We start from the raw sequence: 22133 nt of genomic DNA, 5'->3' as shown, positions 1-22133 counted from the left end.
GAACCTGCGGCCGCTGGAGGGCGCTCCGCGCTCACGGACGGACGGCGAGGCCCCGGCGTCAGAGGTTAGATCCGCGGGTTAGAGTCCTGGGCGGTGCTGAGAGCTCAGCCGGGCCCACTTGTTACATAGAAACGACAGGACTCAGCCCCCGCCGCCCCGGCGATTGTTACTCTGATCGTCTGGCCTCCCGCGGGCGGCGGCAGCGCCCTCCCGGCTGCTGGTTCCCAGAAATGTTTATGTGACCCGCCCCCCCAACCCCACCCCCTCCGCCCCGAGCCCCACCCCGGCCCAACTGCCCCTTTCACCGGGGGTGCGGGGCCCTGCCTGCGGGGAAAGAGCGGGCCCCGCGGCGGTCCCCCTCACGGAGGGCTCCGGACGTGCAGGGCCCCCCCCCCCCCCCGCCGTGTACTTTCTCTCCCGCCTGCGCCCCGGCCCCGCCCCAAGGCCCGCTCCCCCACGGGCCGCGGGCGCCGCCCTGTCCCCGGTCCCTGCGCACAGGCGCGGAGGGGCCGCCTTGGGGCCTGAAGCTCCTGCTGCAGGTGAAGGCCCCGCCGGCATCAAACACGAGGAACCGCGTCCACAGCAACACGAGCACGAGAGGGAGTGGGAGAGGGCGGCCCAGGGGAGGCAGGGCGGGTGGAGGCGGGGGACTTGGACTCCAGGCCCAGCGCTCAGCCCGCGTCTCGGCAGGGAACCGGGGGGGGGGGGGGGAGGAGAGAGGACGGGGAACAGGGAGGGGAGGAGGGAGAGGAGCTGGGAGGCGGGAGGCTGAGCGGAGGCGGGAGGGAGAGGAGGCGGGAGAGGGAGAAGGGAGAGGGAGGAGCAGAACCCGCACCCGCGCGGGGGAGCCCTCCTCCTCGATGCACGGAGGCCTCCAGGCTGTTAGGCGCCGAGTCGGCGCGCCGACTCCTGAGCGTGACTCTCCAGCTGCTGGGCTCGGGCTCCGGAAGGGCCCGGGACTGAGAATGGCGCGTTTAGACCCACCGACCCCGGAGGCCGGGGCTGGAGGGGGTGACGGCGCGATGGCGGAAGGAAGCGGGGGAGGAGGGGGAGGGCAAAGTGCGCAGACATGGCTGACGGCCCAGGTCCAACACACAATTTTATCGGGAGGTTTTAATGGATCAGAGCTCCTGTGGGCAGGATGCAGACTCCCATGGTGGCAATTTGCGCCTCCCTGGACTCCCCCCACCGAGCAGCCGGAGGGCTTCCGGGCGCCGCTTCCGCGCAAACAGGCCCTGGAACACCGGGCTCGGGCAAAGGGCAGCTCCAGGGAACTGGCCCCTTAGGGACGGGGAGAGGCTCCCGTGTACACCTCCCGCCCGTCCCCCCGAAACAAAACACGAAGATCCGCGCTCAGCTCCTCCGGGAGGGCGTGGGCGGCCCTGAAAAGGGCCTTTGGTTTTGCGCAGGAGCCGGCGGGCGGGGAGCGGGCTCAGCCGCCGAAGCCGTAGAGGGTGCGGCCCTGGCGCTTGAGCGCGTACACCACGTCCATGGCCGTGACCGTCTTGCGCTTGGCGTGCTCCGTGTAGGTGACGGCGTCGCGGATCACGTTCTCCAGGAACACCTTGAGCACCCCGCGCGTCTCCTCGTAGATGAGCCCGGAGATGCGCTTGACGCCGCCGCGCCGCGCCAGGCGGCGGATGGCGGGCTTGGTGATGCCCTGGATGTTGTCGCGCAGCACCTTGCGGTGGCGCTTGGCGCCGCCCTTGCCCAGGCCCTTCCCTCCTTTGCCGCGTCCAGACATGGCGACGGAGTGAAGTCAGAGAGGTCTGTCCCCAGGCGGGCGGCGGCAGCCCCTTAAGTAGCGAGGGGGCGGCCCTCATTGGAGCAGACAGACCGGAAGAGGCGGGAAACCGCCCGAGTCCCCGCCCCCGCTGCTAGGGCCCCAGGCGAGCGCGGGGGCGGTTTTCTGACCTGTGGAAAGTGAATTCTGAACAGGAGTGTCTGCCCTGCACACGAAATAATCAGTCAGCTTAAAGGTTTGTCCATCCCACGGGCATTCTTGGACAAGTCCCAACTAGAGGGAAACAAGCTCAAACCCCAGAAAACAAGGAGTCGGTAAAAGGTGCCAAGCAATCCCCCGCGTGGGCTCCGGAACCCACTGGCGGCCGCTCCCCGCGGTGATGGGCCTGTTGGTTACCCTGGGTCTTGGTGGCCTTCTCCACACACACAGGGAAACAGCCAGCAGGTGAGCTATTGTAAGAAGCAATGCCTGGCTTACAGTTCTTTGTCAAAACTCGCCCAGACTTCTGTTTTTAAAACAGAATATTTGTAATATATGCAGGACTAAAGCACATGCAGGATTTCCAGCATGCCAGGAGCAAGCGCCTTGTGCTTCAACTTAAACAATAGAGCTCATCCCGTAAACAGGGAGGGGTCGCAGAGGGAAGGAATGTGGGTACCAGGGGCTGAAGCCCTGTTCGGCGTGAGACAGAGGGTGGAGGGGTGCTGCCCTTCCCTGGGAATTTCATCCCATTCCAGAAAAGCTGTTATACACAAAGCTGAAGCTAGAGAAAGGGACTGTAGGCAAATGACAGTAATAAAAATGCAGCCATTCCTAGAGGTTTGCATCTTTAAAAATTGCTGAACTAATGCCCGAGAGCATTAAGATATAAATGACGGGGACCCTTTCCCCCTCCCTGCGTGGGAATCCATTCTGTGGGAATCTTTCCCTCTCCCCACCCATGTGGGGGTCTGTACTTGTTTTTCAATAAATCTCCACCTTTGCTATGTTGCAATGCCCTTACAACAGAATGTTCAAAGCAAGAGATGGTTGTTACAGTGTAAAAAAATAAAGGAAACTTAACAGAATAAATTTGAAAATCTAATTGGCTTTATTACTCAATTCATGAGTCAGGCAGCACCCTGCTTACTACTAACTAGAAAGGTGCTCGGAGGGGTGGTGTGGGAACCCCTTTTACGTCCCACATGATTCAGGGTTTGGGTTCAGGGTTCGGGTCTGGAGAAGGCCGCACACAAATGAAAAGAGACTAGAAAATATTTAATTTGGGAAATGGGGGCCAGGTCCAACTCTAGTGGGAGGTCTACCACTCTGGCTTCACCGTCCCTTTTATTAAGATATGAATTATAGGATACACCCATATGCCCTGGGCAGGAAACTCCAATAAAAGCCAATCAGTGAATTTAGGACTAACAGTGAATTTAGGGCTCCTTCAACTACAATACCAGTAATTAGCTCTGACCCTTCAGAGCAATTAAGGTTGACCTGCCCTCCGGATTCCCTGTCCACAGCCCATTATTAAAACAATGATCGGTTTCCAGCAGGCTGCTACCAAAAGAAAACTTTTTATAGGAACAAGGACCGGGCAAGAGAGCTATTAACAAAAGAAAAGAAAGGATTCACCTTGGGCCCAGGCATCTTTTGTTTGGGGGAAGAGAGTGAGAGGACTTTTATCATGCAGATTGCTCCTCCCTCAAAGACAGAGGCTCCCAACCTTTCCTTGGCCACACCCTACTTAAGCTTCTCTAAAATCCTAATGCCCTCGTCTCCACACACCCTCCACACACATATTTTTGTTATTCGAAAAGTGAACTATTCACGTGGAGGAAGCCTAAAAGGCCATGGACTTGGTCTAAACCAGCTTCCAAAGAACATGGCATCCATGAAAGAGAAAAAGGAAAAAAAAAAAAAAAGAAAAAAAAAGAACGAAAGGAGAGTTTGAAATAATGAGGAAGAAATCACAAAGAAATTGTTTTTAAAAATAATATAAAGTGATATTAAAAATAGCAAATAAATTTTTGAAACAGCTGAAATTCATAAATATGTCAGAATATATATTTATATAATATATATGAGGCTCCTAGAACCATAAAAATGCAAAAAAATCACTTAATAGCTCATTCTTCAATGCCCCCCACATACACACACTTTGGGAACCACTGCTCTGAGCGGGTGGAGAAGGCCCACATGAGTGATTCCCTTACTGGTGCTTCAACCGAAAATTCCCCACTGGTTGATTAAAATTATGTTTTAAAGAGAGGTTGAAACTGCAGTTAGATCAGGTGTTAAATCTAGGTTTGGAATCTGGTATTTTGCTTGAGCAACAACTGCATTTGTTGTCCTATAACATCATAGAGTTAGGGTGTCCCAAGCACACTGTCCTAAACAGCATGGATCAACTCAGTCAAATACCCACCAGAAGACTTGACATTACAAATATCAAACCTTGAAACTTTGTTTACTTTAGAGGTCGGAGAAGCAATATCTCCAAAATGACTTACCTACATAAATGTGTCAGTGGAGATTTTTCAGCACCCGGGAAAGGCCGTGAACTATGCCCCAGATAGGATTGTCAGTGCAGACAGCAGGCCAGGCCTTCTCAAGGCCTTCCCCTTGCACCTCACAAAATAGTCTTGCAAGGTAGAACCCCGTCAGCTTTCTAAAGAACGGGATGACCCTGTAAATAACATGATCATCAACAGCATGGCCCTGACTTAATTTGGGAAAAACTGTTTTGTCTTGGGTTGCTTACTCTGCAAAAACAGGATGTAGTTAATGTGCTTAAAAAGTGGTCTTGCAGCCATAACCAGTGTGTCTCAGTGGATAGAGCATCGGCCTGTGGACTGAAGGGTCCCAGGTTCGATTCCAGTCAGGGGCATGTGCCTAGATTGCAAGCACATCCTCAGTGGGAGGTGTGCAGGAGGCAGCTGAATCGATGTTTCTCTCATTGATGTTTCTAGCTCTCTATCCCTCTCCCTTCCTCTCTGTGAAAAAAAAATCAATTATATATATATATATAAAGTGGTCTTGCATAAAGGGCCGGGGCTGCTCTCTGGGCTACCTGCGTGGAGAAAGGCCAAGCAGTCACCAGCCGGCTAATAAAGGCTCCCTAAATTTTAATTTGGTCTGGACTCCAGTGGTCATTCAGTTGAGGTCCCTCCACAAGAAATGAACTAAATCTAAGCCAAATGGATATGTCACCACTAGAACAGCCAGAAGAAAAGCAAACAAAAAGCAAAAACACCCTCTGTTGTTTATATGAAAAACACACTACACATTGATTTGTTAAGTCAAAGAATCCTAAGCAATATAGCAACTGCCAAAAAAAAAATAAAATAAAATAAATTTTTAAAAATTGGTACAGGTTTATCTTTTCTTTTCTTTTTTTACGACATTAATATAAAATACAATCCCTAAGCCCAGTTTCACCTAATGGAGACATCCTATATTGTTATAATATCAAAACCAGTAATTGACATTGGCAAATTACTATCAACTGGACTAAAGGCCCTATTCAGCCCTCACGGTTTTGCATGCCCTCATTCGGCCATTGTGTGGAGAGCCCCAGGCAATCTTGCGCCCTGTATCCCCATGTAACCACCACCACTATGTAGAAACACTTCCACCATCATTGAGAAACGCCTTATGCTGCCCCTCTGTAGTCCCGTTTACCCGCCTCGCCCATGCTCTGGAGCAATCACTAATTTGTTATCCATCTCTGGCTTTGCCATTTGGGGAATACTGAGAGAAATAGAATCATATAATATGTAACTTTCGAAATGGGCTCTTCAACTCTGCCGGTGTGGCTCAGAAGGTTGCTGGTTCGATTCCAGTCAGGGCACATGCCCAGGTTGTGGGCTCGATCCCCAGTACTGGGCGTGCAGGAGGAAGCCAATTGGTTATTCTCTCTCATCATTGATGTTTCTATCTCTTTCCCTTCCTCTTTTAAAAAAGAAAAAAAAAAGTGAAATGGGCTCTTTCTTCCATTGAGCATTATGCCCTTGAAACCCAGCCATTTGACAACAGCTTCCCTGGTGATTGCCGAGTGGCACCCAGTTGTATTGATGTGTGAGGATGTGTGCTGTCAACTAAGAAGCTTTCGAACATGCACAGAGTTTTTATGTTTATCTTGAACCAAACTGAGAATTGCCAGGAAGCAATATCTGAACACATTGAGGAAAACGCTCTGGGGGGAAAAACGATGGTTATACCATTTTTTTATTCATCCAGAATCAAAGGGGAAGATGTGAGGTGGTGACATGAAATTCATTGGCGATAGATTAGGGAGGTGGGAGAAAGCAAAGCAGGGAAACCTCTGGGATTGGATATAAAGTAAAAGAAGTAGACATGTACTTCTTTGAAATTTGTGACTACAGGATAGTTAGCAATTAACACCATAAAAAAGACAATAATGGGATTTGTGGTCGCTGCCTGTGGGGGGAATTACTCTGACATTCCAAAGGTGGGTTATACTAGATCACTGGTCTGCGAACTCATTAGTCCACAGAGCCAAATATCAACAGTACTATGATTGAAATTTCTTTTGAGAGCCAACTTTTTTAAACTTAAACTTCTTCTAACGCCACTTCTTCAAAATAGACTTGCCCAGGCCGTGGTGGTTTGTGGAAGAGCCACAGGCAAGGGGCCAAAGAGCCGCATGTGGCCTGCCAGCTGCAGTTTGCCAACCACTGGTCTAGATGCAAAATGACAATAGACTGATTTGTTGAAGGTAAGAATTAACTTTTGGCCGAAACCGGTTTTGCTCAGTGGATAGAGCGTTGGCCTGCGGACTGAAAGGTCCCAGGTTTGATTCTGGTCAAGGGCATGTACCTTGGTTGTGGGCGCATCCCTGGTGGGGGGTGTGCAGGAGGCAGCTGATTGATGTTTCTCTCTCATTGCTGTTTCTAGCTCTCTATCCCTCTCCCTTCCTCTCTGTAAAAAAAAAAATATATATATATATATATATATATATATATATATATATATATATATATAATCTTTTTTTAAAAAAAAAAGAAAAAAAAAGAACCTTTGTCAGGGAAGATACCAGCTACCAGCTGGGGCCCTGACTACCCGCCACCAGTCACTTTTAGTTGGAAAGTTTTAATGTCAGGTGGCCCTATGTGGGTACACCCACCTCTGCAGGCCTCCCCACTTCCTTGAGCTTGTTGGGTGTAGTCTGTGGCCCCTTTCTCCTTTCTGTTTTTTCATCCTGTGATAATCATTCTCCCCTAGAAAGATACACAGCTGTTTCCACTTTAGGACTACTAATAAAGTTTTTTAAAACTAAAAAGTACAGGGATTGTTTCTTCCCCCATAACTTGGCCACAACCCATTTGGTTTTAAGTTTGTATTTCCAGCCTTCCACCTTAAAATTACGATTCTTGAAGGGGTATCCGTGTCGCTATAACTGGTACCCTAATAACCCTTTCCACGTTCACGCTGTGTGGCTATGGCACTGGGAAGTTTGCTTCAAGGTAGAAACAGTTGGCACTGGGCAGCTCGATGATCCTGAATCTGAATCCTGGGCTCTGCAGCCGAGTACTGGTTCCAGCAACAATGTGCGGCTGTTAGAGAAACTGCAGGGAATGCCAGGTGCTGGGTTGCTGCCGGGATTTGCTTTTGCTCAAGTGCAGAGACATTGACTGAAAAGGCTCCATTGCTCACCAACCACCTGGGGCTGGGAAGTCCCATCGGCTCAAGTGCCCGACCGTACCCTGCATCACCCAAATCCCTACATGGCCCCAGTTACCGAACTTGTATCTGGAGGGAAAGTGGGGCCCCGGGTTGAGGAATTCCTGCAAAGTAAGGATTATGCAAGGACCATGGCTTCAGGCTTAAGTGGCAGTGTTTCTCAATGCGGGTGAAGGCTAAAATGACAATTCCTGGTCATGAGTTTAAGGGCCATTACAGGCCTCATTTGGGGAGAAAACAGCACCAAGTGAAGCCTGTAATGGCCTTTAAGCCCCACTAAGAGCACAGCCGCGCATGAAGCTGGGGCTGCTGAAAAGAATGGATGCAGGCAAGCGGACACAGGGAGAAGGGCGGGTGACACAGAAGTAAACGGCAAGTTAAGCTGCCACAGTTCCCGTCCCAACTGGATGCAGTCCCAATTTGGAAGACAGATCACTCTTCCTTACAGCTCCTCCATTGAAATTGTGGGTGGCTCTGAAAAGAGCCTTTTGCGTCCGTGTTGGTGGGAAGGACCGAGCTCACGCCCGCTCCCCGCGGATGCGGCGCGCGAGCTGGATGTCCTTGGGCATGATGGTGACGCGCTTGGCGTGGATGGCGCACAGGTTGGTGTCCTCGAACAGCCCCACCAGGTAGGCCTCGCACGCCTCCTGCAGCGCCATGACGGCCGAGCTCTGGAAGCGCAGGTCGGTCTTGAAGTCCTGCGCGATCTCGCGCACCAGGCGCTGGAACGGCAGCTTGCGGATCAGCAGCTCCGTGGACTTCTGGTAGCGCCGGATCTCGCGCAGCGCCACGGTGCCGGGCCGGTAGCGGTGCGGCTTCTTCACGCCGCCCGTGGCCGGCGCGCTCTTGCGGGCCGCCTTGGTGGCCAGCTGCTTGCGGGGCGCCTTCCCGCCTGTGGACTTGCGCGCGGTTTGCTTAGTGCGAGCCATGAGGACAGGTAGCAAACAGTTTGCAACTGAAGCTTCTGTGGATCGCTCTCTCTTACTTATAACCTCAACCTTCTCCTGATTGGTCCGAATATTCAAATTCCGCGCCACGAATTATGAGCCTTGTGATTGGCTATCGAGACTATTAAGAAAAAGGAAAGTAGCTCAGTTATCTCTTCACTTAGTTCTCCGCCCTAGACCCACCCTGTACTTAAGGGGTTGATCGCTTTCCTTAGTGGGCTTTGTTGTTCCTCCTTTGACAATTTCCTTAATCCCCTTGTTCTCATTTACATTTCGGAGTAGACGAAAGTGAAAGTTTCAGGGTTTCTCCACCTCGAAAACTGGGCTTTTGAGTTTGCAGTTTGGTCCTTTATAAAAGCTTCTGACTTGAAAAACATTAGATTTCTGAAGCACAAGTGCCATCTTTCATCGTTTCTACAAACGGTGGTATTTCTTTCCTATACCCCCAAGAAACAAAAATCCCACCGCCGTGAAAGTGACATAGTTCTTTGAAACTTGAAGTAGCGTTAATGTTGCCGGCTTTAACCAGACCGAACTGGGAATGCCAACAGCATAATTTGGAACATGTTTAATATGCAGCTGACATCTAGATGCTCTTCTCTAGCGATAGCAACCCGGTCTCTAATTTGGTTGGAAACGATGCCGTCACGAATTTATATTACGCTTTGTCTGTTTAGATCTGGATCGAGGGAGAGACTAGATCTATAAATAGGTACGATTGATGATATTTGTTTGCATTGTTATGAATAAGGAAACCTTTCTAAGGAAGGAGAAAGAAAAAGAAAAACCCAGGTGGCTTCCTCATTAACAGGCAGTAAGATTTGAAATCCTCTTGATTGCGTTGAAGGTTTCTATTGGATGATCTCAGCCAATCAGAGACTTCCATGATTAAGTCCTTATTTGCATAGAGGCCATACAAATGTAGGCCGGCCTTCAGAGCCGCACTCATTCTGCTGGTTTTCTGAGGAGAGCTCTGCACCATGCCCGAGCCCGCCAAATCCGCGCCCGCCGCCAAGAAAGGCTCCAAGAAGGCGGTGACCAAGGCGCAGAAGAAGGACGGCAAGAAGCGCAAGCGCAGCCGCAAGGAGAGCTACTCGGTGTACGTGTACAAGGTGCTCAAGCAGGTGCACCCCGACACCGGCATCTCGTCCAAGGCCATGGGCATCATGAACTCGTTCGTCAACGACATCTTCGAGCGCATCGCGGGCGAGGCGTCGCGCCTGGCGCACTACAACAAGCGCTCCACCATCACGTCCCGCGAGATCCAGACGGCCGTGCGCCTGCTGCTGCCCGGCGAGCTGGCCAAGCACGCCGTGTCCGAGGGCACCAAGGCCGTCACCAAGTACACCAGCTCCAAGTGAGCGCCGCGGCCCGGCTCCCGACCCCAAAGGCTCTTTTCAGAGCCACCCACGTCCTCACATAAAAGAGCTCTAATGCAGGCACTGTTCTTACTCATAAGGAGATTCCATGTAGATAATGTCTGGACAAATTGACTTAAGATCTATGAAGCAACCTCTTAGGGCTCGTATGTTTTCTTTTTTGTTTTTGTTTTTTGTTTTGTTTTTGCTCCATTAAGATCCGGAGCAGCTTTGTGAGATTAGTTTCTGGCATATAAGGGATTGGGCGGTGGCTATGGACCCAAAAGAAGTTTCTTAAAGAGGGCCTGGGGCTCCAGCCGGGTGATAGGAAATTCACACTTTGAGACTGAAGCAGGTTTTACAAAAGGAGAGAAGGGAACTGAAAACAGGACAAGCAGAAGCCCTGTGGTTGTGGGTCACGTCTCTGGCTTTGGCAGTCTTTGGAACCGGCTGAGAATCCATGCTGCTTCAGCTGTGGAACGTCAGCATGGCCTCAATTAATACAAAGACACCCTGAAAGTTGGGCTTCCAGGTGATGAGTGCGAGGTGGGCTTGGTGCAGATCTGACTGCCTGGGATTCTTCCCTCTCTGCAGCGAACCTAGGAAACAGTTCACTTCCTGACACCCTATTCAGTTTCAGAAAGGGACAAATATTAGGAAGAGAGCTGTGTCCTAACGGGCTCGCTGTCTCATTTGGACATTTAAGGTGATTAGACAAGGGGGTAGCGTTGCCAAAAGCGGACGAGACTTCACCTTACATTTCCTAGTTCCCTGGAGGCAGTTCTGGGAGATGGAATAAGAGAGATGACGAAGGAAGACAGCAGGAGAGAGGGGTTAACCAAAAGTGTGGAGTGCCATTTTCAGTGTATTGGCTGTAGCGGACAGGTGGAGATTATTTGGTCCAACATGTTGGCTCTAGGAGAGATGCAGGGCCTCCCATCGCCTGGGCCCCTTCCCTCAACTCTGGATCTCCAGTCCACCGTCTCAGGGAGGGAGAGGGAAAGGGAAGAGAAAGGGAGAAAGATGGGAGAAACATGAAACCAAGGATTCAAGTAGTGTGTCTGCCCATGTGCAATTTATCTGAAATGTGTTGACTTGCTCAATCTCTTTCCCCTTGTCCCTGGCTGTCTCTTTAAAATTCATTTAGTGCAATTAAGTCATGGAACGGGGGGAACTTTCATTGGTCTGTGACCCTTTCTGTTCCGTCACCTTGGAAATGGCTGGCCTGGCAGTGGGTTCGGAGGCCACCATGGCATTAAGGTGATCTCCCCACTTCGGCATTCTTCACTTGCCCTGACCAAGATGGTTGCACCAGCTGCAGCCCTCACATTCAGATTGTCTTGAAGGAAGAAAAAGGGGGCAAGGGTACACCCTTACCATTGTTTTTTTTTAACCCTGAGGGATGGTATAAGATACCATAGACCAAAAATATTGTTCATACTTTGCTGCAAAGGAAGGTTGGGGGGGTGGTTAATTACTAAACAAGAAAGGAAAGTAAATTTCAGGGGACAGGACACAGGTCATGTTTAAAGGCAAAAGGGAACATTGGAGAATTCTTAAGTCTTCAGAAGGACACCTTTCCAGGACAACGTAAATCCTACCTAATAAAGAGGGAATATGCTATTTGACCATCACTCCGTCACAAAGATGGCTGCACCCACAGCTGAGACCAAGTTTCCAAAAAGAGCCTTAACAAGCAATCAGCAGTCGTGGCCGGGAAAGATGGCAGGGCAAAGCCAAGGGGGGGGGGGGTGGGGAGCAATCAGCAGGAACCTGAGACTATGCCCTCCTGTGCCCCCATGGGGCTTGACAGGGGACCTCAAGGTGCACCCCCAGTCCTGGGTCGGGGAAACTCAGGGTGTGCCCCCACCCAGTGAGGCTTGATGGGAGACCTGAGGCTGCACCCCCTCCCGGTGCTGGGCCAGGGGACCTGCGGTGTTTGATGAAGGACCTCAAGGCTTGCCCACACCCCCCACCCAGACCTGGTCCTGGTGCTGGGCCAGGGTATCTGAGGCTACACACCCTGCTTGGCAGGGCTTGACAAGGGTGGGACTGGGTGGGTCTGGATCTCGCCTAATGTGGGGAGCCAGCTGGGTGTGGGTCTCACCTGATTTTGAGCTGAATGTGGTGGGCGGGGACTTGACTCTGGGTCCAGTGGTGAGTCCCAGACTCTGACAGGAGGAAGGCTTTCCTATACATTTTACTAATTTCCTTTCATCTCTTACACTTCTATTATAGAGAAAGGGCAAATAGCAATATTAAATCATTTCCTCTAATTAATCCCCTTTGAATGTACATGAATTTCATGCACCAGGCCACTAGTGAATTATAAATACAAAAAAGATTTGTTTTTGTGGGAGAGAAAATAAGATAATAAAACTCGTTAAAATTAAATTATTTTCGGTAAACAGTGCTAGAGAGCATATGCAGCTGTGTGCAGTCAGCAAGAGAATGAAAGGTCAGACTGTCAGACTCAATGCCGCCTGTAGACAGGATCAGACTGAATTTGGAGTCGAAGTAGTGATTAAAACACTCTACTGTTTTAATATACTTTTTAAGCATAAAAATCTGATACAGAAACTCCAGTCCTATCTGCCTCGATCCTGTCATTTTTTCCCTCAGCTAACTAAAGAAGACAAACCAAGTTCTAATGAGCAGTCCGCAGTGAGACCTCAGGTCTGTAATAAAGTCAAATGGCCTCAGGTCACGTTGTTGCCGGTCACTGCTTTAGAGAACAGCTAATTCTATGCCGGGAATAAACATACAATTTGTGAATGCTTGCTTCTGCTGAGAGTTCACAGAGGCGGCCTTTCTCACTGACACCAAAAACACCAATTTAAAGAACAGGTTCCTGAGACGCATTCATGAGAATCACCCCAGGAGAACTGGAACCGTGTTCATTGAGGGGTCTGGGTGGGTCTGAGACCACATTTCTAACAAGATCCAAGCTTTGCCCAAACTGCTACTTTCCCCCAGCCTGTCAACAGAGCCCTCTGTTCTGCCACCAATACACTCATCAACGGGCATAAACAATGACCTCATTTTTCTGTGTGAAAAAGGACAAATGAAGGATAAATATTTCACAGGAAAAACAAAGATGCCTCACTTCTACCTGTACATTGAAATGGGAATGACGTGTAAAAAAAAAAAAAAAGCAAAAGCCGCCCCAGCTGCTGCAGCTGTTATAGAGCCTTGGCCTGGGAACCAGGAGGTCACGGTTCAATACCTGGTTGAGGCACATGCCCAGGTTGTGGGCTTGGTCACTGGGGTGGGGCGGGAGGAGGCAGTGGATCAATTATTCTCATAATTGATGTTTCTCTCCCTCTCCCTGCCTTGCTGAAATCAATAAAAACATTTTTTTGAAAAGCAAAGATCAGCCCTAGCTGGGTTGCTCAGTGGATAGAGCATCAGCCAGCAGAATGAAGGGTCCCAGGTTCAATTCATGTCAGGGGCACATGCCCTGGTCCCTGGCTCGATCCCCAATAGGGAGTGTTCAGGAGGCAGCTGATCAATGGTTCATTATTGATATTCCTATTTTTCTCCCTCTCCCTTCCTCTGAAATAAACATAACTTTTTAAGAAGCAAAGATCAAGTGTCCCAATAGCGTGTTTCCCAGTGATCAATTGCCAAACATGTGGCAACAAAGCTGTTTTAGAGTCAACAGAAAATGCAACCCCATCCAACGTCCTGTGGGTCAAGAACCTCGCCTTTCACAATGTCTCGCTATCATCCGAATTTCACGTACTATCTCTGCCCCGTCCAATCTTAAAACGCAAGGAAACTCGGCCCATCAAAGCCCCTATGGGACGCCTGAAACTCTCAATTACATCCTCTTTCCCGCTAGCCAGCAAGGGTCCTATCTTGGGACAACTTTTAAACACAACCCTCTCATTTTCGGGGTGCAAAGGAGCCCGAGAGGCCTGGGGGGACATCTGAAACATTAGAGGAAATTAAAACCAGCGGAGCCACCTCACCCCCAGTAGACAAGCTGAGCAAGTGTGCCCAGTCCCTTATGAAAACAGATCACCTCAATGTCCCAAATCAATTTTTTAAAATTCAACACAATAAAAATGTAACAATATAAATGTTTTTTTTTTAATTCAATAAATGGGGAGCTCTTCAGAGCCTGTGAGTTGGGTGTGAAGTCAGTTCCTGGGAAGCCCGGTTCGGTGGTGAGGCCTCGAACCTGGGTTTCACTGGAAGAGCAAAGCTGTTTACTTGGCGGCAGGAGAGGCCATTGTTTCCCAGGCGCCTCGGGCTGGGAGGCCCCAACGCTAATGGGAGCAGAACCTGACCAATCGCACAAACCCCGCATTGCCCGAGGGGCTTCGGGACACCGCCTTTGTGGGAGGAAAGGATCTATTGTCTAAGATTATCACCTAATTAGCGGTAACCAGGTGGTAATTACCTGCGCCAGGTGTGGATTAGGAGTCTAATGACTTCTCACATTTGCAACAAGCTGTGAGCTACCGGGGGAACTAACTTAACCCGCCAAACCCTGGGCCACAGCGCTTCCTATTGAGACTCTAGGCGGCTCTAAAAAGAGCCTTTGGGTTTCCGTGTTGGTGGGAAGGACCGAGCTCAGGCGCGCTCCCCGCGGATGCGGCGCGCGAGCTGGATGTCCTTGGGCATGATGGTGACGCGCTTGGCGTGGATGGCGCACAGGTTGGTGTCCTCGAACAGCCCCACCAGGTAGGCCTCGCACGCCTCCTGCAGCGCCATGACGGCCGAGCTCTGGAAGCGCAGGTCGGTCTTGAAGTCCTGCGCGATCTCGCGCACCAGGCGCTGGAACGGCAGCTTGCGGATCAGCAGCTCCGTGGACTTCTGGTAGCGCCGGATCTCGCGCAGCGCCACGGTGCCGGGCCGGTAGCGGTGCGGCTTCTTCACGCCGCCCGTGGCCGGCGCGCTCTTGCGGGCCGCCTTGGTGGCCAGCTGCTTGCGGGGCGCCTTCCCGCCCGTGGACTTGCGCGCCGTCTGCTTAGTACGAGCCATTCGGAAGACAGTGCGGGGAGCCCACTAACTGATAAAGAGAAATAGGAAGCGGAGCGAGCCCTTATATACCCACAAACCCATGCTGATTGGCTGTGCGCTTTTTCAAAAGCCCCGCGCAAAGAAGCCATTGGCTAAAATGGAACAGGTGATTGGTGAATTACTAGACAGCTGATGAATTGCTCCGCACTCAGATCTGTTAAACGCTGATTAAAAAATATACATAGAAATTAACTTTATAAATTTCTTTGTTGTATCTCAAATTGTAGATAAGGAACCACTTGGGGACCCTGGGAAGCTGCTAATCCTGATTGGGTCTGTCTTGGGTCAGAGGGCTGTGAGGACCACGCACTGAGAACAGATTCACTTGTATTGGGTTTTTCCTGAGACTAGACCAGTGACCGCAGGCAAACTCCAGGCTACCATCCGCACGCGCCTCCCGCGGGGGAGATTTTCTGACCTGTGAACTGAAGCTCTTTATCTCAAAAACCTTAAGTCCTTTTCCCGGGGACTCATTCAAGCACAGGAGCCACAAGTACCCAAGGCAGTTAACGCCCGATGCATAAGCTGCAGCGACTACGGAGAAAGGTGGTTAATAACCTCCAGGACGGGGAGAGATAGCACCAAAGCCTGCTCTTTCTATGAGGAAATGTGTGGCTCTGAAAAGAGCCTTTGGGTAGCGCAGAAGGCAGTAGGTTGTGGGCACTTGGTTTACTTGCCCTTGGCCTTGTGGTGGCTCTCGGTCTTCTTGGGCAGCAGCACGGCCTGGATGTTGGGCAGCACGCCGCCCTGCGCGATGGTCACCTTGCCCAGCAGCTTGTTGAGCTCCTCGTCGTTGCGGATGGCCAGCTGCAGGTGGCGCGGGATGATGCGCGTCTTCTTGTTGTCGCGGGCCGCGTTGCCCGCCAGCTCCAGGATCTCGGCCGTCAGGTACTCCAGCACGGCCGCCAGGTACACGGGCGCGCCGGCCCCGACCCGCTCCGAGTAGTTGCCCTTGCGGAGCAGGCGGTGGACTCTGCCAACTGGAAACTGCAGGCCGGCCCGCGAGGACCGCGTCTTGGACTTGGCGCGCGTCTTGCCGCCCTGCTTTCCGCGTCCAGACATGATGCACCGACAAGCTTCACAGGAAGTACTGCGGGAGTGCGGGCGGCCCTTTTTATAAACGTTTTTGGGCGCGAAACATATGTCATAGTTTAGGGCTGCGGCTTCATCTTAGCCAATCAAAATGCAAATTTGGCATTCTTTCGTTCTGATTGGATAAAGCTCATTTTTTTAAAAATGTTTTTGTGAATAACCACCAATCAGACACAGATCTGTAATTTATCACTTAATTTGCATACGAGGCTCTTTATAAAAGGGATATGTTGGGCCCCAGTCTTAATTCTTTCTCTACTTTCCCTGAGTGCCTTAGCAGTTCTTTTTGCCATGCCCGAGCCCGCCAAGTCCGCGCCCGCCCCGAAGAAGGGCTCCAAGAAGGCGGTGACCAAGGCGCAGAAGAAGGACGGCAAGAAGCGCAAGCGCAGCCGCAAGGAGAGCTACTCGGTGTACGTGTACAAGGTGCTCAAGCAGGTGCACCCCGACACCGGCATCTCGTCCAAGGCCATGGGCATCATGAACTCGTTCGTCAACGACATCTTCGAGCGCATCGCGGGCGAGGCGTCGCGCCTGGCGCACTACAACAAGCGCTCCACCATCACGTCCCGCGAGATCCAGACGGCCGTGCGCCTGCTGCTGCCCGGCGAGCTGGCCAAGCACGCCGTGTCCGAGGGCACCAAGGCCGTCACCAAGTACACCAGCTCCAAGTGAGGCGCCGCGGCCCGGCTCCCGACCCCAAAGGCTCTTTTCAGAGCCACCCACAATGTCTGAAAGATCTGTAACTCCACATCCGGTGCAAATATTTAAGGCAAGGAACTTGCCTCTCCCTGGTCCTGCCTGTAAAAGTGATCTACGCAACCTGGGGTGTTGGTTACTGTGATTGGCAGCAAAGGAAAGGTGGCCTCGGTCTGGTTTTTCACTGAAAGTGCCCCTGAGTTTTTTCTAGAAACTAAAATGGCTCGTCTTCGGCCATCCTGTGGAGGTTTACATTCAGCTGGTATCCAGGGTTTAAAGAGCTGCAGGAGTTGCTGAGAGCTGGGAGAAAGTGTCCATTTTATGTAAATTTCCCGGCTGCGGGCAATTCCCTTGCAGAGCTCCGACTGAATTGCATCTCTGACCAGTTTCACTCACGCCCCAAGGGCTCCCAGCGTTCCTAACCCTTGTCTAGAGCTTTGGGGTTTTTTGTGTGTTTCCCCCCCACCCCCATTAAGTTTCCATCTCCTAGGACTTTTTTCTAAGGTTTTGCAGGATTTAACATCTGTGTGCTCACAGATCAGTGCCTGTCACTGATCTTATCCTACAATCGCCACAGACGGGATCTCCCATTTACAGGGGAAGGACCGCGCGACTTGGAATCAAGTTGTCAGGACCGTTTCCACCATTTGTCAGACTTTTTCTCGGGGAAGAGGCTGGTTATAGGGATGGGGGAGCCGTGGAAGGAAAGTAGGTGGTTAGAATCAGAGGAACGTGGACATGGCCAGGAGACACGTGTTCTCTGAGGCCCAGCACAATCCTGGCAGCTAAAGTTCCTTTAAAGTAGACGCCAAGGGGGGAATGTAGGGTCGCCTGGCAGCCAGTCGAACCCAGAACTGCGGTGGGAAGGGGAAATCGTGGCCGACGGCAGAGTGAATCCGAGCTTAGAGAGCTCACTTTCTACTTAGGAGCAATGTGGGGCGTCACGTCTTTTCCCTGAAATGCCTCTGTCCCTGTTCCTGTGAACTTGAGTAGTGACGGGTGTGCAATGGACTTTGTGAAGAAAGGCCCCTGCAGCCCACGTATTATGAAGGCATTTATTTCTTCCTCTCCAAAGCACGTTTAAAATACTTTTTTTAAAAAACAGTGTGTTCATAAAAAGAAAAAAGCCGAGTCCCTGCTTTATTCATGGTAAAAAGAGAACTTGTTCACATTGTGAAATGCGTTTGCTTTTCGGCCCGAAGCTCAGAAACGTGCTTGTTGCCAGGCAGGCAGCATGTTGACTGTGCCTCTTTCCAGGATAAACGCTGTGCTCACAGAACATTTTCCTGTAGTGACCTCACCCCTTTCTTACTGTAGTCTGAAAGAAAGAAAGAAAGAAAGAAGGAAGGAAGGAAGGAAGGAAGGAAGGAAGGAAGGAAGGAAGGAAGAAAGAAGAAAGAAAGAAAGAAAGAAAGAAAGAAAGAAAGAAAGAAACAAAGAAACAAAGAAAGCTAGAGTAGCTTTTAATTTGTTTTTCAAAAATCCTATATAATTAATCTGTAATATGCAAATTGACAAGATGGCTGCATCCACAGAGGTTCCCAGAACGAGCTGAAATGAGCAATCAGCAGGGACCTGCGGCTGCATGGCATTGGGCCCAGGCAAAGGACTGGAGGCTGCACCCCCTGCCTGCACCCCCTGCCTGAGGTCCCCCATGAAGCTCCTGGGACCTCAGACCCACCCCACCGCCTCCCCCCTTTCCCCGCCCCGGCACCATGCCAGGGGACCTGAGGCTGTGCTCCCCACCCAGCAGGGCTTGACTGGGTGGTGCTAGCCGGGTCTGGGTCTCACGCGATTTCAAGGTGCACGCAGGTGGACAGGAACCTGATTCTGGGTCCCACAGAATACCACAGACTCTGACAGGAGGAATATTTTCATATTCATTTTACTAATTTTCTTTCATCTCTGACATTTCTATTATAGAGAAAGGGCAAATAGCAATATTGAAATATTTCCTCTAATTAATTCCCTTTCAATGTGCATAAATTTCATGCACCCACCAGGCCATAGTAGTAAATAAAGCAGACGTATTCAACAAGAAAAAGCAGGAGCTAAGGGGGAAAGGCAGGACACAGCCCCGTCTGCCTGTTTGAATGCCGAGTTCCGGCAAATTACTTAAACCTTCTGTGAGCATCACCTTGCGTTTAAAATAAGAATAAAATGAGTAATGACCACGTGCCTTGCTGGGTGATCAATAAAAGATCTCTGGTAAAGCTCTGGGACAGTGTCTTAGGGCAGAGTCCTCCCAGATGTTAGCTGTATCTACAGCCTGTGGTCCCACTGGATCTCAGTCCCGACACCTAGAACATTCGACATCAATTAGAGTTCCTTGTGTGGCAGCTCGAACAGCGCAAACCCCTTCCTTCTGTAACCAGACCACCGAGGGGTCCGAGCTGCCTGCCACCACTTCAGCCAACTCAGCAGAAAGAGGGCTGCATGCTATCTGAGCGTTTATTCCACTCCTGTGGGCCGGCCAGGAGAGCAGCTGATCCTCCTCAAAAATCTGCTCTGTCCCCACCCTGAGCCAGCTGTTCATATCCGGTCGAAGGGCAAAGATTACGTGGGGAAGTAGGGATTACAGGCATGGGATACTCATTGCAGGTTACAAGTCATGTGGGCTGGGGGGGTCGCCGAGAGTGGGTGCCTGGGGGCACCTGGGACCAGAGCACAGGTAACGGGCTGGTGCTGCTGTAAAGAGCAGGTGCCTCCCGGATGAGATGGTGTTGGCCTCCCGCTTGTAAATCTTTCCAAAACAGAATTAGGCCGAGATCTGCGTTCTCGGGATCCATCTTCTCACATCAGAAGCTGAGGGAGCCACGGGAAGAGGAAAGCCAGCTTCGGACTCGGGGCTCTGAAGTGGAGTTCCCCACGTGGGTTCCTGGAGGCCCGGGAACCCCTGGAGCCCCAGGTAAAGCGTGGGAGGTGCGTGGGGGAGGACGTGGGATCCATCACTGGGTCCCCAGAGCGATGTTCCCACGGCTCGGACATCCACTCCTTCCTTGAGCGGAAGTTCCGATTTTATCGCCTACTCCTTACGGAGGGCATTTCCCCGCCTCTGCCAACAAGGATAATAGTTCTGCCTGTTCTGCAAATCTCTCAAGAAGAAACTGTCAGATAGAACAAGGGTCTGGAGGTTCTTACTGCAAGTCATTCTTGCTAAACCAGAGAAGGCCGCATGGTGTGGATGAGGTTAGCCCACCACAGGGAAGAAAGCGGCATTTAGTTCACCTGGCTTAGAAAGCCACGTGCAATTGACAAAGTGTACAGAAGCCTCCCTTCCGGGAGGCACAGCTTTGGAAATGACTGGCTGCCCCCCTGCACTTGTCACAAGTACAAACTAAAACGGGCCCTGACCGGTGTGGCTCAGTGGATAGAGCAGACTGAAGGTTCCCAGGTTCGATTCCCGTCAAGGGCTCTTCTGGGGACCTGCTCCACTCTGCTCTCCTTCTGCCCCCCTCTGCTCCCCTCTGCCTGCCCTCTGCCCTCTGCCCCCCTCTGCCCCCCCTGCTCCTGGGCGGAGCCACAGCACCTCCTGGCCACCTCCCCGCTCTCCTTCCTGGTCTCCCTTCTACTTGGAGCTTCACTTTCTCCATTTTCTTCCCCACTCATCACCTTGCCGGCAAGGCCTTCCATGGCCAAACCACTTAAAAATAAAGAAGTAAATAAATAAAATAAAAAGATCGCCTACCCATGTTTCGGTGATCTTCATAGCACATAGCACCGAGCAAATCTGACACACTTTTTCTTGTGTTGTTGGTTCCCCCCAGTAAATACTGGCTCTATGTCTACAGAAATATTTCACTCACTGCTATAGTTCCGTGTCTGGCTCATGCTATTTGCTCGATCTTTTTGTTTGTTCGTTAAATTAACATCCTAAATTTATCTCCTCAAACCGGTGCCTTAGCTCCAATAACATCTGATGTTTTCCCAATTTAAGTACTGGAGTCCATATCCTCAAAATAGATGACTGAAAATAACACTGATTTTCCTGATCTCAAAGTGATGGGGGGGGGGGGGGAAGCTTATGATAAATGGAGCACCTGAATTAATCTGAAAGATAATCATCATTTTTAAAATTCTGAAACACATCTATATATAATAGATGTAAAATATACAAAAAGCCAGTGTCCGTGACGACCAGAGCGACCAAGCGACGGGTCACCACGAGGGGCCCTGAGCACCTCCGGGTCCCTCCCCCGCGGCCCCGGGGCTCCGAAAGCGGCAGGAGGGCGGGGCCTCTAGTGTCGCCGGACAATCAAACCGGAGCGCGATGGCGGCTCTAACTGCTGGCTTTTAGGGTAATGGGGGGGGGGGGGGGCCTGAAACAGGCCTTCAGTGGAGGAAAGAGAAGTTGCTGAAAATGGGCCACTTCGCCCCGAAATCGGAGAAGAGTCTGAGCGCGCAGCCGGTCACCGGCAGGAGCCTGAAGGAGGGAGGAGGAAGGAGGGAGAGGGAGGAGGACGAAGGGAGACGGAGCAGAACCCGCCCCCGCGCGGGGGAGCCCTCCTCCTCGATGCACCGAGGCCTCCAGGCTGTTAGGCGCCGATCGGCGCGCCGACCGCTGAGCCGGGAACGTGACTCTCCAGCTGCTGGGCTCGGGCTCCGGGAGGGCCCGGTCTGAGAACGGCCCGTTTGACCCACCGACCCCGGAGGCCGGGGCTGGAGGGGGTGACGGCGCGATGTGCGGAAGAAGCGGGGGGACTGGGGAAGGCAAAGTCCGCAGACATGCCTGACGGCCCAGGCAGTTTTAAGCAGTTTTACCGGGAATTTTTTAATGGATCCAAGTTCTCACCGGGAGATTGCAGGCTCACATGCTCGCAATTTGCATTTACATTCTCACTGGACAAGTCAAAACCAGCTCAGCGGAGCTTCCGGCCACCACCAGCGCACTGTCCTTGACAACCAGTGAGTTTTGAAGGGAACACAAGGCACCGCCAGGAAAGGAGGGCCCCAAAGGGACACCCGAGTGGAGACCGGTCTTGGACTCACCCAGGTCACACACCGAACAAAAGCACAAGCAGCGCTCAGCTCCTCCGCGAGGGCGTGGGCGGCCCTGAAAAGGGCCTTTGGTTTTGCGCAGGAGCCGGCGGGCGGGGAGCGGGCTCAGCCGCCGAAGCCGTAGAGGGTGCGGCCCTGGCGCTTGAGCGCGTACACCACGTCCATGGCCGTGACCGTCTTGCGCTTGGCGTGCTCCGTGTAGGTGACGGCGTCGCGGATCACGTTCTCCAGGAACACCTTGAGCACCCCGCGCGTCTCCTCGTAGATGAGCCCGGAGATGCGCTTGACGCCGCCGCGCCGCGCCAGGCGGCGGATGGCGGGCTTGGTGATGCCCTGGATGTTGTCGCGCAGCACCTTGCGGTGGCGCTTGGCGCCGCCCTTGCCCAGGCCCTTCCCGCCTTTGCCGCGACCAGACATGGTGACAGAGATCAGACAGACTCCGAACAGACTGAGCCACAGAGGCAGCCCTCTTATATACGCGGAGTGCGGACCTAATTGAAAACAGAAGGCGCGCATGAACTTCCGCCGGATATAGGCCCCACGCCTCACGACCTCGCGCCGGGTTACGTCACCGTG

At 51.8% G+C, this 22133-nt stretch overlaps 4 protein-coding genes across 4 annotated transcripts; 2 read left to right on the top strand and 2 right to left on the bottom strand.

The window, feature by feature from the left end:
* Window positions 1–1373: 1373 nt before the first annotated feature.
* On the bottom strand, window positions 1374–22011 carry LOC118727390. Its single transcript, XM_036453170.2, has 4 exons — window positions 21689–22011; window positions 20540–20580; window positions 14397–14756; window positions 1374–1753 (listed from the first exon to the last, which is right to left on the bottom strand). Exons 1-4 carry the CDS (start codon window positions 21972–21974, stop codon window positions 1433–1435), a joined length of 1008 nt encoding a protein of 335 aa, XP_036309063.1. The 5' UTR covers window positions 21975–22011; the 3' UTR covers window positions 1374–1432.
* Window positions 9348–9792, top strand: LOC118727382 (histone H2B type 1-C/E/F/G/I). Its single transcript, XM_036453160.1, has one exon. The coding sequence runs from the start codon at window positions 9363–9365 to the stop codon at window positions 9741–9743; it is 381 nt and encodes a 126-aa protein (XP_036309053.1). The 5' UTR covers window positions 9348–9362; the 3' UTR covers window positions 9744–9792.
* LOC118727366 (histone H2A type 1-D) lies at window positions 15398–15848 on the bottom strand. Its single transcript, XM_036453142.2, has one exon. It carries the CDS (start codon window positions 15831–15833, stop codon window positions 15441–15443), a length of 393 nt encoding a protein of 130 aa, XP_036309035.1. The 5' UTR covers window positions 15834–15848; the 3' UTR covers window positions 15398–15440.
* On the top strand, window positions 16126–16585 carry LOC118727379 (histone H2B type 1-C/E/F/G/I). Its single transcript, XM_036453156.2, has one exon. The coding sequence runs from the start codon at window positions 16155–16157 to the stop codon at window positions 16533–16535; it is 381 nt and encodes a 126-aa protein (XP_036309049.1). The 5' UTR covers window positions 16126–16154; the 3' UTR covers window positions 16536–16585.
* Window positions 22012–22133: the final 122 nt, after the last annotated feature.

This window comes from Pipistrellus kuhlii, unplaced genomic scaffold (assembly GCF_014108245.1).
Source record: "Pipistrellus kuhlii isolate mPipKuh1 unplaced genomic scaffold, mPipKuh1.p scaffold_m20_p_24, whole genome shotgun sequence".
NCBI classification, from domain to species: domain Eukaryota; kingdom Metazoa; phylum Chordata; class Mammalia; order Chiroptera; family Vespertilionidae; genus Pipistrellus; species Pipistrellus kuhlii.
This window is presented reverse-complemented; position numbering and strand designations above follow the sequence as displayed.

Bases quoted from the DNA above. Each gene is read 5' to 3' on its own strand.
- LOC118727366 (XM_036453142.2), bottom strand. From the start codon at position 15,833: ATGTCTGGACGCGGAAAGCAGGGCGGCAAGACGCGCGCCAAGTCCAAG.
- LOC118727382 (XM_036453160.1), top strand. From the start codon at position 9,363: ATGCCCGAGCCCGCCAAATCCGCGCCCGCCGCCAAGAAAGGCTCCAAG.
- LOC118727379 (XM_036453156.2), top strand. From the start codon at position 16,155: ATGCCCGAGCCCGCCAAGTCCGCGCCCGCCCCGAAGAAGGGCTCCAAG.
- LOC118727390 (XM_036453170.2), bottom strand. From the start codon at position 21,974: ATGTCTGGTCGCGGCAAAGGCGGGAAGGGCCTGGGCAAGGGCGGCGCC. The intron at 20,581-21,688 runs GCACCCTCTACG...ATTTATCATAAG, and splicing joins CGCGCTCAAGCGCCAGGGCC to CTTCCCCCCCCCCCCCCATC. The intron at 1,754-14,396 runs ATCCACGCCAAG...CTCTGACTTCAC, and splicing joins AGGACACCAACCTGTGCGCC to TCCGTCGCCATGTCTGGACG.